We start from the raw sequence: 15,809 nt of genomic DNA, 5'->3' as shown, positions 1-15,809 counted from the left end.
TAACAGAGATACCCCTACTACAGAACTGGAGTTACAGAAAAGAAACTACTCCTTCTGTAGTAGGGGATCTCTGTGTATAGTCATAATCTAGTGAATAGAATGGCAAGCCCATCCCCACACAACAAAAGCGGTGGAGAACCCACAAGACACTACCACTACTGTGCGAACAGATTTCGCAGCGAAGCCTGCCCAACCTGAGCATCTGCCCTGGCATCCGTGTCCAGACAGTAATGCGCAGCAAAGGTATGGACCGACTTCCAAGTGGCCGCCTTGCAGATTTCCGCAATCGGAACATTACGCAGCAAAGCCGTCGTGGCAGCTTTGCCCCTGGTGGAATGAGCCTTAGGTTTACCCCCTAAGGTCTTATTAGCCTTTTGATAACACAATTGTATGCAGGACACAATCCACCGAGAAATGGACTGCTTAGAGGTCGCAAGACCCGTCCTGACTGAGCCATAGTTAACAAACAATTGGTCAGATCTACGAATATCCTTGGTCTTATCCAGATAAAATTTCAACACCCTCCGAACATCCAGGGAATGGAGAGACCTTTCCGCTGGCGACGAGGGATTCTGAAAGAACGTAGGTAAAGTTATGGTCTGGTTGACATGAAAATCAGAGATAACCTTAGGAAGAAATTTAGGGTGAGTACGCATCACAACCTTAGCAGCATGAAATACAGTATAAGGTTCTTGACAACATAATGCCTGAAGTTCACTCACCCTGCGGGCCGATGTAATGGCCACTAAGAACGCCGCCTTCCAGGATAGGTGCTGCAATGAAGCCTTGTGAATGGGTTCAAAAGGCTCCTTCATCAGTCTGGACAGCACCACATTCAAGTCCCAGGAAGGCGAGGGAAGTCTGACGGGAGGAAACACTTTCTTCAAGCCTTCCAAAAAATCCTTGACCACAGGGATCTGAAAGAAGGAAGTCTGTGAAGGGCATTTCCTGTAAGCAGTCAAAGCAGCCAGATGAACCTTAATGGAATGGAAATTAAGGCCAGACTGCGCCAGATGTAAAAGGTATGGAAGGATGACATCTTCCTTACATGTCGTCGGATCAAAGTTCTTGGACTTTCACCAGATACAGAACCTCTTCCACTTGTAAGCATAGGATGTTCTAGTGGAAGGTCGCTTAGACTCCTTCAGAATGTCCATACAATCGTCTGGTAGATTCAGATGGCCATATTGCACTATTTCAGGAGCCATGCCGCCAAACTCAAAGACGAGAGGTTGGGGTGCACCATCCGCCCCCCGAACTTCGTGAGAAGGTCCGGCCTGCACGGCAACCGCATGTGAGGAAGGAGAGACCGGTGAAGAAGGTCCGTGAACCACCACTGCCTGGGCCACTCCGGGGCGATCAGGATCATCCGCGCCCTGGACTGGGACAACTTGATGAGCACCGCCGGAATCAGGGGAATGGGTGGAAAAGCGTACAGAAAGCTGTTCGACCAATCGATCCATAGCGCATTCCCCAGCGTCCCCCGCTGGTAGTACCTGGATGCGAAGTCTCGGCATTTGCTGTTTTCGGCGGTGGCGAACAGATCTACGTCTGGAGTCCCCCACCTTGCGAAGACTTCTCCTAGTACTTCGTCGTTTGTGACCCATTCGTGGTTTTCCTGAATCAGCCTGCTCAAGGCGTCCGCCTGAGCATTCTGCACTCCTGGCAGATGCGTGGCCGTAATCGTCAGTCCTCTGGCCAGCAGCCAGCGCCAGATCGCCTGCGCCTCCTGCGACAGAGTGCGCGATCTCGACCCCCCCTGCTTGTTGAGATAATACATCGTGGTTGTATTGTCCGTCTGTATCAGCAGCGAGTTGGTCTGGAAGGACGGAAGGAAGGCCTTCAGTGCCAGGAAGACAGATCTGAGTTCCAGGAAATTGATGTGGTACGTCGCTTCCAAAGCAGACCACTTCCCCTGAATCTGCAAGTCCCCGGAATGCGCTCCCCAGCCCTGGAGAGACGCATCCGTCACGACACTCGTCGTGGGAATGTCCTTGTGGAAGGGAACCCCCTTGAGGAGGTTTTCCGCCGAACACCACCACTTCAGAGACTGAAGAGCATGCAGCGACAGGCGTATCTTGTCGTCCCAAGAGCCTGTCCTCTGATCCCACTGATCCTCCAAACACTCCTGCAGTGGTCTCATGTGCAGCAGAGCGTGAGGCGTGAGGAAGATACAGGAGGCCATCGATCCCAGTAGAGACGACACCTTCCGCACTGTTGTCGATGGAGCAGTCCTGAGGTCCTGAGCCTTCCGAAGGAGTGATAACCGTCTCTCCTCCGAAGGAGACACGCTTGCTGACCGCGTATCGATGGAGGCCCCCAGGTACTGTATGCACTGGACCGGAGTCGTGACCGACTTGGACATGTTGACGTGTAACCCCAGCTTGTGCAAGAGCTCGCACGTCCATCGGAAGTGTTCTTGCGCTTCCGCAAAGGATGATGCCTTGATCAGCCAATCGTCCAGATACGGGTAGACAAACACCTTGTTCTTCCGCAGGTGTGCCGCCACCACCGCCATGCACTTCGAAAAAGTCCTGGGCGCAGATTTTAGCCCGAATGGCAGTACTGTGTATTGATAGTGATTGGCGCCGACTTGGAATCGCAGGAACTTCCTGTGCTTCCTCGCTATGGGCACATGGAAGTACGCATCCTGTAGATCTATGGCACAGAGCCAGTCTCCCCGTTGCAGCTGAGGGTAAATCTGGTGCAACGAAAGCATACGGAACTTCTCTCTGCGAATCCATTTGTTTGCCTGCCTCAAATCCAGAATGGGCCTGAACTCGTTCTTGTCCTTCTTGCGAACGAGGAAGAACCGAGAGTACAGACCTCTTCCCCTTTGAGACAGAGGTACCTCTTCTACCGCCTTTTTTCTCAACAAAATGTCTGCCTCCGCCTGGAACTCTCTCAGCTGGAATCGAGAGCTGACCGGCGGAATCGCTGGAGGCGGGCTGATAAACCGAAGACTGTATCCATTGTAAACAATATTCAGCACCCACTTGTCCTGAGTAATTTTTCTCCACTCTGCCGGAAAAAATTGAATGCTTCCCCCCACTGGAGTGGGTAACGGTTGAGGGGGAAGTAACCGCTCAGGGCCGAGACCCGGCCGGGCCCTTGGTTGTGGTAGTAGCCTGCTGGCCTCCTCTACCCCTCTGGCGTTTCTGGAAGGGCTTGCGGAACTGCTGCTGTTGTGGCTGCTGCTGTCCCGAGCCCTGCCCTCGCCCTCTGCCCGACGATCCGAACCTCCTTTGGAACGGGCGCTTCTTTTTCTCGGCCTTCTCCAACCCGACGGCCGTCAGGGTTTCCGCTTCAGCCTTCATGCGGGCCATCTCATCGTCCGCATGCTTCCCGAACAGGGTTTCCCCCGAGAAGGGCAGGTTGGCCACTCTTTGCTGCGCCTCTGGCTTGAGGGACGTCAGGCGCAACCACGAATGACGCCGCTGGTGGACGCCGTGACAGTAGGCGTGGGCGGCCAATAAAGCTACGTCCGCCGCTGCGCTGATCGTTTGATTCGACACCAGCATGCCTTCGCGCACCGTCTCCAAGAAGTCCTCCTTCTTGTCCCGTGGCAGGAGGTCTGCATATTGCTGCAGGGACTCCCACAGGGCCCAGTCGTAACGGCCCAACAAAGCCCCTGCACTCGCCGCCTTCATGGTGGTGGCGGCGGTGCCACACACCTTCCTGCCCGCAGAATCCAGCCAGCGGCTTTCTTTGTCGGGTGGAACCGTGGAGGCCGGGGCGGTCGCATGTTGTTTTCTTGCCGCCGTCACAATCACCGAATCCGGCTTCGGGTCCACTCTCAGAAATGACGGATCCGACTCCGGGGCCCTGTACTTTTTCATGAGCCTGGAAGGAGCGGCCTTCGTCGTCGCGGGAGTAAGGAACAGCTCCAAGGCGGGTTCCACCAGTCCTGGTACCAAAGGCAGTAGGGGGCGAGACAGGTGTTTTTTATGAAGCGTCTCGAATATCACGGACGTCGTGGGTGTTGGAACCGTCACCGTGATACCCAACTTTGCAGACCCTCGCAACAGCACCTCTTGGAAAGACACCAAGTCGTCCACCGGAGACACCCTCGTCCCCGGGGAGTCCGACAGCGTCGGGGAAAGGCCTCTGTCCGAGGAGCGCTTGCGCGACCTGGACCTATACCTCCTACGGCGTCGTCTTGAGTCCGACGAAGACCGTCCACGGCTCCGTGATCTTCTCCTCCTGTGAGAGCGGGAGCGCGACCTCTTCGGCTTCGGCCTGTCCACCGGTCTCGCTGGTCCAGGCGACCGTGGGCGTCGTGGTTTCGGGGTCCCCTGCGGCGGAGTCGGGTACCGTGGAAGGGAAACCGACCGCGGAGGAACCGGCGGCGGCCCCACAGGGGTGCGTGGCAGCGACAGAGGCTGGGGCGGCGGAGGCAGCGCCCGCGGCCGAGGTGGCGGTGGTGGAGGTGGCGGCGGTGGAGGTGTTTGTGGAGGTGGTGGTGGTGGTGGCGGTGGAGGCGGCGTCGGCGGGAGAGGAGGAGGCGACGGAGGCATCCGCGGCGGCGTATACACCACCGAGTACACCGATCCCGGTGACTCTCTCTTCCTCGACGCCGACCTGCGCCTCGACGGCGATCTGCGCCTCGACGGCGACCTGCGCCTCGACGGCGACCTGCGCCTCGACGGCGACCCGTGCCTCGACGCCGATCTTCTCCTCGGCGTCGATCTTCGCCTCGACGGCGACCTTCGCCTCGACGGCGACCTTCGCCTCGACGGCGACCTCAAGCGTCTCGACGTCGATCTCCTTCTCCTCTTCATCGACGGCGAGCTGCGATCCCTCGACGGCGAATGCCGACGCCGGGTCCCATCTCGACGACGACCGCTGGACGGGGCCGACGACGGCGTCGTCGCCGACGACGCCGATGTAGTCGACGGCGGCCTATTCAAGTCCCTCGACGGCGATCGTAGACGCCGCTTCTCCCCAGAGCCCTGGGGGGACGGCGAACAGAAGGTGGTCATCCTCCTCGACGTCGCCGTCGACGCCCTCGACGTCGACGGGGAGTGGGAGCGCTTACTGGTCTTCCTGCCCCTGGGGAGCCCCCCAGAGGCCTCAGTATGGGCCAAATCAGCCCCTCCAGACCCACCTGGTGCCTTCAGTCTTCGTTCCTCCAGAACTTGAAGCCTGATCTTCATTCTGTCCCTCAGGGTCCTTGCAGAGAACGAGTGGCAGATGGTACAGCTTTCAGGCACGTGGGACTGGGGAAGGCAACCTATGCACACCTCGTGTGGATCAGTTTTAGCCTTCTTTCGACCACATTCCGGGCACTTGTCGAACAAGCCAGGCATGTTGACAGTACCAGCTACTAAACACAAGAAAAAATTACAAAAATTGCCAAAATCTCAATTAAACCCTTGAAAGGGGAGAGCTCAATGCTCCAGGGTCCTGCTAGCAGGAGCCGGAAAAAAGAACTGAAAGTAAATGGGACCTGCTGGGCATTCTGGGATACTGGGGAAAGTTCTGGAAAACTGGAAAGTTTTCTTAAAGGCACAGTATCCTGTTCCAAGCCACATAATGGCAGCCTATGGGGCTTGTCTGTCCTCTCCTTCCTCTCTATCATTCCAGAGGCTTTTGCTGGTAGAGGCAGGGTTTTTTCCTTTGTGGAGAAAAACTAGACAGGCAGGGCTGTTTGTGGATGTTGGTGGAATTCTAGTTGAAGTACTGGACAGTGTAGCCTGTGGGTATAGGCTGCATTATCTGTCTTTAAATTAAATTCTCTCTTAAAGGTGTATGCAGGTCTGCATGATTTGTCACCTTTTAGAGATTATTTTGTATTGCTCCGGGGTCCACGCACATGGGCGGGACTATTCACTAGATTATGACTATACACAGAGATCCCCTACTACAGAACAGCCTCTTCCTGACAGGTAAGAGGATTGAAATTGGTCTGAGAACACCAGATACAGAATCTCTTCCATTTCAAGGACTAGGAAGTCCAAGTGGATTGTCTTTTGGCTTCTCTCAGAAAATCCATGCATTCCTGAGGGAGATTCAGGTGACCATACTGTATGCGTACAGGAGCCATGCAGCCAAGTTTAATGAGTGACGGTTGGGATGTTGAATCTGGCCTCCATATTTATGAAGAAGATCTGGTAGGCACAGCAGCCTCCTGTGTGGACACTCAGAGGTAAAGGAGATCCATGTAACACCACTATCTGGGTCACATCAGAGCAATCGCAATCCTTCTGGCTTTCAAGTGTGAGAACTTGATGATCACTTTTGGCAGCAGGGGAATTGGAGGAAAGACATCAAGAACTTTGCCTGAGCAGTCCATCCATAGAGACTTTCTCTGTGTGCATGGTTGGTAGAACCTTGAGGCGAAGCTCAGCATTTCTTGTTTTTACCATATGCGAAAAGATCTATTTGGGGAAAACCCCAATTGGAAAAGATGTTGTGAAGTACAGCATCATTTAGAACACATCCGTGATTTTCTTGAATGACTCTTTGCTGAGAGTGTCTTCTGGAGCATTCTGGTTTCCTGGAAAACAGACAACTGTAATCTTGATTTCCCTGCAGATGAGCCACTTCCAGATTATTTGTGTTTCCAGGGACAGAGTTTTGGACCTGGTCCACCTTTGCTTGTTCAGATGATGAATGGTTGTTGTAGTGTTTGTCTGAACATGGAGAGAGTCTCTTCTGAACGACGGGAGGAAAGCCTTTAGGGCTAGATTTACTGCCATCAGTTCCAGAAGGTTGATTTGGTAAGACTGTTCCTACGGAGACCACAAGCCTTGAATCTGTAGACAGACCATATGAGCACCCCAACCTGTTACGGAAACTTCCATCACTATGGTTTGGGCCGGGATGTCTTTGTGGAAAGTCATCCCTTTGAGATTTTCTGAGCCACACCAGCATTTGAGTGATTCTTTTGCATCAGTGGTCAGTATAACTCTGTCTTTCCATCTTCTAAAGAGCTGATCTCATTGATATTCCAGACATTGTTGGAGAGGCCGCATGAAAAGACGTGCATGCAGGAGCAGCAAGATGTATGATGCCATTGAACCCAGGAGGGAAGAGACTTTCCTCACTGGTGGATGGGATGTTTTCTTCAGATTACAACATTTCTGAAAAACAGATAATTGAATCTCCTCCGAAAGGAAACGCTTGCGTGTATTGTGTCTAAAACTACACTCAAGGAATGCAGAGTTTGAACAGGTGTTGAGATGGATTTGTTGTGAATCACTTGTAGACCTAGTCGATTGAGAGTCATAACTGTTAGATGATAAATATCGGCTTGCTTGCGGATAGAAAGATGCCTTGATGAGCCAACCGTACACATATGGATGAACAAAGATAATTTTTTTCGTGGGTGGGCTGCTACAACCGCAATACATTTGGAGGCCGAAAGGAAGGACCTTGTATTGATAGTGGTCTCTTCCCACAGTAAACCTCAAGAATTTTCAATGTTTTTTGGCTATTGGAATGTGAAAATAGGCATCTTGCACGTCAATCAAGCAAAGTCAGTCCCCTTGATGGGAGTTGAGTGTAAGAAGAGCCAACATCCTTAATTTGTCTCTGTGAACCCATTTGTTTGCTTTCCTGAGGTCTAAAATAGGTCTGTATCTGTTTTGGGTCCTTTCTCCTTCACCAGAAAATAACAGGAATAATTTCCCATTCCTCACAGGGGAGAGCAGACCTTCTCCACTGCATATTTCGGCAAGAGGATGGATACTTCTTGTTACAGTTTTTCACATTGGTAAAGGGAAGGTTTCTTTGGTGGAATAGATGGTGTTGGACACTTGAATGCGAGACAGTATCCATGCTCTATAATATCCAGGAACCATATGTTGGTGGTTATTCTTTGCACTCTTTCAGGAAATATGTTCTACTCCACCCCCCCCCCCCCCCACTCCTGGAGTAGGCAACGGAAGAGGGTGAAGAGATGACTCATTGCTTGCCACCTCTTGTAGTGTTTTGGGCAGATGATTGCTGTCCTCCTCTGCCTCTTTGCGGACGGTGCAGTTGTTGATGTCTACGTGGCTGAGATGATTATTGTTGCTTCTGTCCTGTAGTCCAATAAGATTTGAACCCTCTACTGGAAATAGTGATGGTCATAGGGCCTACAGAAATGTCTCCTATATTCTCTCCATTTCTCTAATCCGACAGGTTGGAATGTGTCAAGCTTGGATTTAATTCTAGACATATTGTCAGGGTGAGAGCTAAATTAAGTGCTACCTGAAAAAGGCAGGTTGAGAATTCAGTGTTGAGCTCCTGGTTTCGAACTTGTGGAGTCTCAGCCAAGATGAATACCGAAGTGCTAGTCCATCACAATAACCATGAGCTGCTAGAGTGGAGACCTCGGCTCCAGCACTGATAACTTGGGTTGACACCATCATTCCTTCATTAAAAATCTCCTGGAAAACCTAATGCCCATCTCTAGGGTGACTTTCTATTACTGTTGAATGGAGTCTCAAAATGGACCTATTACAGCGTCCTAGGAGAGCAGTTGCACTAGCAGCTTTCATGGAAACTTCAGAAGTTCCACAGACCTTTCTGCCAACTGAATCCAATTTCTTGCACGCCTCATCAGGAGGTACTGTGGAAGATGGGGAAGTGGCATGAGGTTTCCGAGCTGCTCAAACAATGACAGCCTGGTATTGGATCTGTGCAAAGAAAAGACAGATTTTAATCAGGTGGTCTGTATTTCTTTTGCAGGCGTGAGGGAGTCACCTTCGCAGCAGCCGGAGTGATAAAATGTTCAGATCATTGGTTCTAAAAGGCCTGGAACCAAAGGAAGTAGTGGTCTAGCTGTGGACAAGTGTCTCAAAAATTACCGATGTGGATGTAGAAGTAGTCGGTAAATCGATATTTAATTTATGAGCTCCCCTGATAAGTACCTCCTGGAAGGTGTTAATATCATTTATAGGAGATATTCTTGGTGGAGTTGAATCCGTTAAGGTAGGAAAATACAATCCTGAAGTTGGACGACGAGATTCTGAGGATGTTGACCTAAATGTAGCGTATCTTCTCCGTCTTGAATGTGAGCATCTGTGATACCTTGAACGAGGACGACAAATGTGAGCATCTGTGATACCTTGAACGAGGACGACAGTCGGATCTAGATTTTGACTTTGACCTAAACCTATGTGTGTGAGGTCTGGTGTGACGAGAGCAAGATCTAGGTTGACTTGGTGTATGTGCCACTGGTACAGGAGGTGACTGTGGTTGCCGAGATAGGGTGGCTGGCAGAATTGGCAGTGGAGGTACCACTGGAATTGCTGGTTGAGGTGCTTGAGGAGGAGAGTGCTGAGGTGGAGTGTATTGTATTGGAACTGGAGGCGTGTTGGCGAATCAGGAATGGTCACTGGAGATGCCGGCATGGATGGTGAATAGGCCCAGGAGAACCTCGAATTAGACTCTGAAGGAAGTCTGTGCCCTTTCATTTGTGAAAGCCACTCTGCTGTCTTGGTCAGTAAGGTTGAATACAGTCTTGACATCGAGCAATGTCTCGACATTGAAGTTCGACGTTGATGTACCTCTCAATGTCGGGCGGGAACATCGTTTATAAGCAATCTTTTCTTTTTGGATCTCCCTCTTCAGGAGTCCTCAGATCATGACACACGGGGACTGGTAGAGGAAAAAGTCTCTCCCCGCCCTTCTGAAGTCTCTCTAACCAAGGAACGATGTCTTCTGTGGTGCTTCACTTGGCCATAGAGGTGAATCTTGTCCCTCTCCTTCAAAGTGCACATGGAGAGGGTCTTACTGTGGGGACACATCTTGGGGTCCTCAGAGTCTGGCAAACTTAAGATACAGATCCTGTGCGGGTCTGTTTTTGCCATTTTTTTTGCCGCACTCTAGGCAGTTCATAAAAAGAGATGGCACTCTTCCCCCTCCCCCCAAAATATAGATTTCCGTTTAAGAAATTATCCAACAATACTCTACATTCTGAAGGATGTTGAGTAAATTGGCTTTAAAAAGCCTAAGATGAAATTTGTTGAGGGAAAACCCTTCCAAAAAAAGGCAGAGCTCTGCTCCAGGATCCTGTGAGCAGAAGCCAGTAAAAAGAACTGAGTAAACTGCCAGATGGAACACTGGAGGTCAAGAGGCCCTTAAAGGTGCAGTGTCCTCCTTGCACAGTTACATTTCTGCAGCCTATGCAGGCTACATTGCTATGTATTACCCCTTATCTAACTTTAAAAAGAAGTAAAAAGCGTTTGTGAAGGAGGTTTTAAAAGATAACTTTTTATTTTACTTAAGTGACTTTTAAGGGTATAACTTTATTTCCTTCGAATTATTCTTATTTAAGTAATGCATTAAGATTAGTAATATAGACTGTTTTTTAAGGCTGCTAAATTTAACAAGTCTGTCACATTTCCTGGCCTTTCCGAAGTAAGGCTAAGTAGATGTGACTGTATCTCAGTGTCCACGGTGTGGGGGAGAGGGCGCGGATTTTCGGCACATGTTTTGGTCCTGTTCGCAGTTGGGCGACTACTGGGAAGCGGTTGTGGATTGCTTGAACCAGGTGACAGATGCTTGTTGCTCTGGTTTCCCCACACTCGCCGCACGAAGGTTACTAGTAAGTTTTATGATCTGGGGTTGATAATGGCCAAGAGGGAACTGACTTTGCACTGGAAGTCCCGGGGGGGGGGGGGGGGGCCAAGCTTCTTGCGGTGGCGGGCGGCGATGGCGCGATGGGCGGGGGCTGAGGGTATGCTGCGAGTGCAATTGGCCCTCCGAAGGGATGATGACAAGGCGCTAGCGACAGCCCGGGCGTGGGAAGCGTTAGTGGTAGAACTTCAGGGGTTGATGTCTGAGGCTGGGGACGGGGAGAGCACGTCTGACAGGCAGGAGGTAGCGGAGAGGCGAGAGTAGAAGGGGAGTGGCGGTGGGCTCTGGCTGCCCGCACCTTGGCTTGGCACGAGGGACGGTTCTGTTTGCTTAGGGAGAGGTTGGGCTCCTGTATCTTATTGCTCAGGGAGGAGGGGCGCATCGGATGGGGAAGAGGGGTAGGGGACGGGGGCACACTGACATGGGGTGGGGGAGGGGGGAGTTGGGGACCGGGGGGGGGGGAAGGTTGTTCCGTCTCCTAGAGAGTCGGTTTTGCTGTTAACTGTGCGGTACTTCCTGGAGGGGAGGAGGTGGGGAGATGTTTGATGACTTGCTGATTTGGAAAACAATAAAATGTTTCAACAAAAAAAAAGTAGATGTGACTGTGAAAGAACTGCTCCGGGGTCCCGGCATGTGGGCGGGAATATTCAGTGCTCATGATTATCTATGGAGAGTTCCTGAGAGAAGAAGACTATATTTCAAAGGCTTATTCCTGTAGATGAATGAAACTCAAAGCACAAGGTTCTCACTGCTATTGGTATTAGGCCCTCTATTCCTCCAGATACAGTGATCTCCCTTCAATGAAGAACAGGAAATGTAGTACATGCCACAAAAGTAACAAAATTAAGCCCCCCTTTCACATGTGCAAACAAACAGAGTCCTTCAGTTGGGCTAAACACTGTTTTTATTAACAGAAAACCCCATTGGACATTGGCCTCGTGGCTCTGAGGCTATAAATTTTTTTTAGCATTTCTGAAACAACATGGATCTCTGCATCTTAGCAGAGAGTAGGTTTCATTTTACGGTTATTTGGTATCTATACAGCGCACAACCATTTATTGTGCTTCTATGGTGGAGGCGTTATTGGAATTCTTCTTGAGCCATGCCAGGATTCCATGTAATACTGCAGTACTATCACTCTCTTGGTATCTGCTAAAGTAGCAGTTGGCTTTCCAAGGACTATTGGCTTCTGCACAAGGCCTGGACGGTGTTCGCGGAGTTCCGCGTAGTGACAAAAAAACTCTGCGGAGTTCCGCAAGCGGCGGAGTGCAGTGCAAACTGCCGTTCGTGCTGATCTTCCTGCCACTTGGGCAGAAATTCTACCAGAGTGGCAGATTGCGCTCGTCAACCTAACGTTGGAGAGAGCAGAAATATTTTCGCTAAGCGGAGCAGAGTTTTCTGCACTCCGTGAACTCCGCGGAGTGACGAAATCTCCGTGAACAGAGCTGAAATCACCGCCCAGGCCTATTCTGCACACCATCCCAGGGTTACCAGAAGGACAGGACCACGGAACTGAGCCAGAATCAGCAACCGAAGAATGAAGCAGTCAGCATCTTCTTCCATGGCTCTTCGAGGCCATCGCAAAGAAAAATCCCTGGAATTCCCTACGAGTATGCGTCCTTAAACAGTCTTTTCCCTTGTGTTTCTAAAAACCAGTAGTGAAAAGGGTAGTCAAATGCTGGATCTGGTTGCTCAGTAGCCGAACACTAATAATGGTGGTCTAGATGATCACATGCTCGAATTCCAGTGGCTCCACTGCATTTCAAGTTTCTGAGGTCTATAAAATGAGTAGTGATAAGTTGGGTAGGAAACACCTGCTATCAATAATGCCAAGAGACCCCTTTGGAGGTGAACATGCACTCTACACTTATGCTTTTTATGTTTATGTTTAAGTGGCATACACTATGCACTGAACACCAGTCATAGAGAGCATGTGACCCACAGGATATACAGTTCTGGAAGTAAGGCATCTAGGACATTAAAGAGACTGCAGAGGGAATAAACAAAGCAGAACTCTTGCTGAAATAGAAAAAAGCAACAACAAAAAATTCTGAGGAGAGTGGATGTAGCAGACTATTGTTGACATCTTGGTACGTTTTTTGAGAACATTACCATGTAAGACAGGAAAAAGACATTCCCATTATTCATAAAAAGGACAATCGAATGTAAGCAAACAACTTAAAACCTAACCATGTGCCCACTTACTTTAGAAGGTAGGCACCAGCTATGTGAACCAGGTACAAAGTGATATATTGTAAGTGACGTGGAATTTCCTCCTGAAAGACAGCAAAAAAATAAATTCATACTTAGCATTGCGCTTCACTGAAAAAAATTATGCATAACAATATGGTTCCGTGTTTATAGCGATTTAGGACAGAATACTACATACAAACACATATAAAAAAGAGGGAGTATAAAAAAAAGACATTTAAACAAGTAAAGTAAGCAGCATTAAAGCAGGTATTCAAATTAGTCTTCTAATCGGGAGTGAGAAAAGCAAACAGGCAGTAGTGACATGGTGCAGAGAGAAGGAAGGGGGCAGATGGGCTGGTAAGCATATAACCTGAGGTTGACCTATGGAGTTCACCCAATAATTCAAGTTGAAAAAAGCATTTCGAAGGGAACTGAAATAAAGGAAGGGCCTGAGCAGTTTGAAACTGAACCTGGCATATGCCTGTGGTGATGCAGTCACCTTCCCGTTTTGACTGACGTACAATAATGTCTTGATGGAGGGAGAGGAAGCATGGGAGAGGAAGAGCAGCAGGAATGGCCATATCGATAAAGAAATAAAGGATGGGGAAAAGTACCAGGGATATTATAGACAGGGTGGCAATGGCACACTGTCCCAGTTTGCTCCACGGAGAACTTTTAATAGGGTACGTCGGGGACAAACGGGGACAGTGCAGCTTATTACATATAGTGTGCGGCCCAGAGGGAAGGTTCAGACTCACGCCTGCCCAGAGGGCAGTGCATTAGTGAAAGGCAGAATGACTGTTTGAAGCAGCCAATTAGTCCTTCACAATAAAGGAGACATCCGCCTCCGCTTTAAAGGGGAACAGAGAATGGCTTCGCCCATTTTCATGAGAGTTTTTGGCAGGAGGTCTATGGGACACCCTATTCCCCCCCCTTCAGCAGCCTGGCCTCCGGGACACATGCACTATGTGCCACATCTTTGTACTATCTGTAATACAGAAGAGGCTGCACAAGCGTGTATAATCTGTAATACTAAAAGTGCCTCAGGGGCTCAGACAGCAGGCACACATACCATTGCGCACCAAGGGTACTTTAAGTAATACAGCCCGTGGCCATCAAATTTAGAAGCACATGTAGATTTTCACAGCAGCAATGCAGACCAGTCATTTGCCCTGACCGATATAATTCGAAAACTGGACTTTAATAAGCTGAATGCACAATACTGTTTTACAGTTACAGAGAAAAAGTCACTATGACTCTTCCCCCAGTTAATACCTAGTGTACTTTCTCTAGTGGCTCATGCTACACAGTTCCACAGAGCCCATTACACATTATGAACGACTCAAGGAAAAACAATGCGTGTTACTCACCTTTCGCACCTTCTGAAAGTACAGCTCAGGTAGAGCATGGAGCCAGTAAGCCAGCTGGCAAAGGTAGAAAAACTTGACCTGGAAACTACAATAATAACAAAGTCAGATTCCGGCAAAACTCTGCAACTTGTCAATAAAATGCCGCAGTCGCACTTGAATAATCTGGCTTACAGAGCAGCAGGAACTATTACTGAATAGACTTTGCCTCAAGCACTTATTTTTTGGGGTGTTTTATCTAGAATCAAAATATCAACTTTAGGTCCCGTCTGGGTCCGTTCTGGTTCCCATGTGGTACAATCTTAAGTAGGAGGAGGAAATGATTTGGAAGATTTAGGCTCCCTGTGATAGATATTACAGCTATGATACTTATCGGGGTATCTCAGACCAGGTTCCTCAAAGTATTCACGTTTATAAAACACCCCTTGCGTCACAGATGAAAACTCAGGAGACCTCGTCTATTCCCTTTGCTCTACATTGACCAGAATGCTGGATGTATAAACCACCCACAAATCTAAATCCGACACGAAGGTTGCTGGTTTATGGATCAACTAAGATCTGGGCAATGTGAAGAGACTGGTTGGGAAACTAAGAAGCAGCAGACATTGAAAAATGGAAACATCAGAGCACTCCAGAAGGCAAAGAAGGGTCATGTTGCAGCTTTAATCAAACTACCTCAAGGAACTATTCAAAATGTTCCTGGAAGTTACAGAGTTGTTAAAAAACACCCAATTACCTTGAAAAGACAGTGTAAAAATACGATAACTACCTGAGAATGAGATCATAAAGATGAGCGCATACAATAAAGCCAAGGACAGTATCTTATGCCCCAACTGAACCTCCCAAGTTACCCATCAGCTTTCATAGCAGGGAGTGTCGAGGAAGCTTGCAAAGTCAATGGTAAGATGGAAATATCAAATATTACAGTCTAGCTTGGTCGGCCATCACAGTAAAAATAACTTTCAGTAACGAGCATTACAAATACATCACTCCAACAAGCAGTATACACTGTTTTACAACAAGCAATAACTACTCCCTTTCTAAACAAACCTGGGCATACTCCCTAGAGCAGAGCTTCCCAAACTGTATCACAACACATTAGTGTGGTGGCTGCCGTGTAGGCGTGTGTAGCGCAAGACGCGGTCTATGCATCATGCAGGAAGGTACTGCACATGTTACTGAGGCAGTGCCTGTTCCTGTGGAAGATAAGTCTCCCGTGGCAGGCACCGAGCCTTATTGGAGCATCTCGCTGTGCTGAAGTGGCAGCGGCAGTAAGTAAAGACTGCGGCGTCTCCAGCTGGCCACTCCTGCAGTGTATCGCTCGCTGCGCTGCCCCCCACAGTCTCATTCAATCTACTGGCAGGGGAGGCCGACAACCCCATTAGCCTCGCTAGCGGAGTGTAGTGTAGTGTAGTGTAGTCCTCCGGCGCTCACTGCTGCTGCCCTCCTGCAGACCCATGGAAGCATCTGGCAGCAGCGATGACTAAAGGCTTTGGTGACTCCGGCAGAACTCGCTGCTGCCAGCCTCCGCAGACCTGTTCAAGCTTCCAGGAGGGAGGGGGCGGGGTGGGGGGGGGGGTTGTTGGTCGATAGCACCCAAATAATCAAAATAAGGGCCTGGGAAGTGAAGTCAGAGAAAAAGAAGAAGAGCGGGACAAACAAAGGAGCGTGAAGGAGGCA

At 49.5% G+C, this 15,809-nt stretch overlaps 1 protein-coding gene across 1 annotated transcript in view; it reads right to left on the bottom strand.

Annotated features, from left to right (window-relative positions):
• Positions 1-15,809, bottom strand: part of TRAM2 (translocation associated membrane protein 2) — a 263,049-nt gene that overhangs the window by 29,994 nt on the left and 217,246 nt on the right. The window contains exons 6-7 of the mRNA XM_085610442.1: positions 14,133-14,217; positions 12,775-12,845 (exon numbers count right to left, since the gene is read on the bottom strand). Coding sequence (XP_085466568.1) covers positions 12,775-12,845; positions 14,133-14,217 — 156 coding nt within the window. The remainder of the gene's footprint in view (positions 1-12,774; positions 12,846-14,132; positions 14,218-15,809) is intronic.

This window comes from Triturus cristatus, chromosome 6 (assembly GCF_964204655.1).
Source record: "Triturus cristatus chromosome 6, aTriCri1.1, whole genome shotgun sequence".
Lineage (NCBI taxonomy): Eukaryota > Metazoa > Chordata > Amphibia > Caudata > Salamandridae > Triturus > Triturus cristatus.
The sequence above is the reverse complement of the archived record's forward strand: the minus strand, read 5'-3'. Positions and strand labels throughout refer to the sequence as shown.